This window comes from Peromyscus eremicus, chromosome 8b, assembly GCF_949786415.1.
Source record: "Peromyscus eremicus chromosome 8b, PerEre_H2_v1, whole genome shotgun sequence".
Taxonomy (NCBI): Eukaryota; Metazoa; Chordata; class Mammalia; order Rodentia; family Cricetidae; genus Peromyscus; species Peromyscus eremicus.
The window spans coordinates 8623294-8624899 of NC_081424.1; the positions used below are offsets into that span (position 1 = coordinate 8623294).

General features: G+C 42.1%; 1 protein-coding gene across 1 annotated transcript; it reads left to right on the forward strand.

Moving 5' to 3' along the window:
* Nucleotides 1–431: 431 nt before the first annotated feature.
* LOC131918758 (large ribosomal subunit protein eL39-like) lies at nt 432–1226 on the forward strand. The gene is made up of 2 exons (XM_059272961.1): nt 432–484; nt 1076–1226. Exons 1-2 carry the CDS (start codon nt 432–434, stop codon nt 1224–1226), a joined length of 204 nt encoding a protein of 67 aa, XP_059128944.1.
* Nucleotides 1227–1606: the final 380 nt, after the last annotated feature.

A 1606-nucleotide genomic window follows, 5' to 3' on the forward strand; every position in this document is an offset into this window, starting at 1 on the left:
TGACTAGGACAGAATGGGTCCCTTGCTCTCTGGTGGTTTAATTATATAGGACATCATAAAGGGTGGCTCTAACATTCAAGAGAATTTGGGCAAATTTAAAAACTACTAAAATTTTTACTCCTATCTATGACTGTGAGCCATTTTTGTTTGTTTTTGTGTATCCAAATGTGGGTAAACTTGAACTTATGATGCATTATACTTGCTTGATGGATTTACTAGAGTTTTAGAAGTGCTTATTCCTGTTCAATAAAAGCTATAGAAGTGCAGAAAGACATGGACCAAGAAGGCTTGCAGGAACTTATAATCTAAACTAGAGGCCAGCAAAGTCTTTCTGTAAAGAGCCAGTAGTAAACATCTTAGATGTCATCAGTTGGAACTGCTCAATTCTGCCATCCAAGCGTCGAAGCAGCCATAGACACTTTTGTATTATAATGGCCATTGTGGCAGTGATGGTCCCTGGAAACTCCCCTTACAAAATTGAGGGGTCAGAGAGTGGCTCAGTGCTTAAGAGGACTTGCTCTTGCTGAAGACCCCAAGTCTGGTTCCCAGCACCCATATTGAGCAATTCACAACCTGTAACTCCAGCTCCAGGGATCCAGTGCCCTCTTCTGGCCTCTAAGGGCACTTGCACACATATGCACAGGCATGTGCATGTCACACACACACACACACACACACACACACACACACACAAATAAATAAACAGTAATTCTGTCAATTTTCTGTGTTCTCCAAACCTCAGTCTAGCTGCCAGAACCACACAATTACTTGAAATGATTGCTGCTTAATTCTCCAGCAAACATCTGGACAGATGGTGGTTACCTCACACAGGGGATAGATAGTCCCTCTGAGTCTTGTTTTTAAAGCAGATGCTATCTTGGAAATCATCCAAGAACAGACTCTTGTGAAATCACTGACAGTAACCTGGAGCAGTCCTTGATTTAGGTTGGGAATTATGAGCCTTAGGAATAGAGAAAAGGCAGTTGAGATTGGTGGGGAAAACCTGCGTCAACAATTTATTAGCTCTCTTCCCCTTCCTCCTCCGGCGTGCATGTCCACCTGACCCGGTTTCTAGTCTTCACAAGACTTACAGAATCAAGCGATTCCTGGCCAAGAAACAAAAGGAAAGCTGTCCTGTTCCTCAGTGGATTCAAATGAAAACTGGTAACAAAATCAGGTACAACTCTAAGAGAAGACACTGGAGGAGAACAAAGCGGGGTCTGTAAGGATTCACACAGTGGCAAGACTGTTTATACTGAATTGTGGTCATTGACCAATCCTACCACATGGAGTTCAACATTTTTAACCTGGAGACTCGGTCATGTTTAAGTTAGGGAAGTGGTTTGTCCAGTAATAAAATGTAGAACCTTTCAAAAAATACAGTTTATTGGCTTACATGATAAGTTCTATTCTTTCCCAGGATTCCATCTTCTATGGTTGCTGCTCAAAAATCCTTATTTAAACTTCCCAGAGGAGCCCATTAGGAGTTTTCAACCGTTGTTATTGGCCTCTTTTTTTGGTTAAGACGGGGCGGATGGCGATTTTAGAAAATAGAGGAGAGACTATAAACCCTCATGATTCAGTTAGTGGGAGATGACACCGAGGC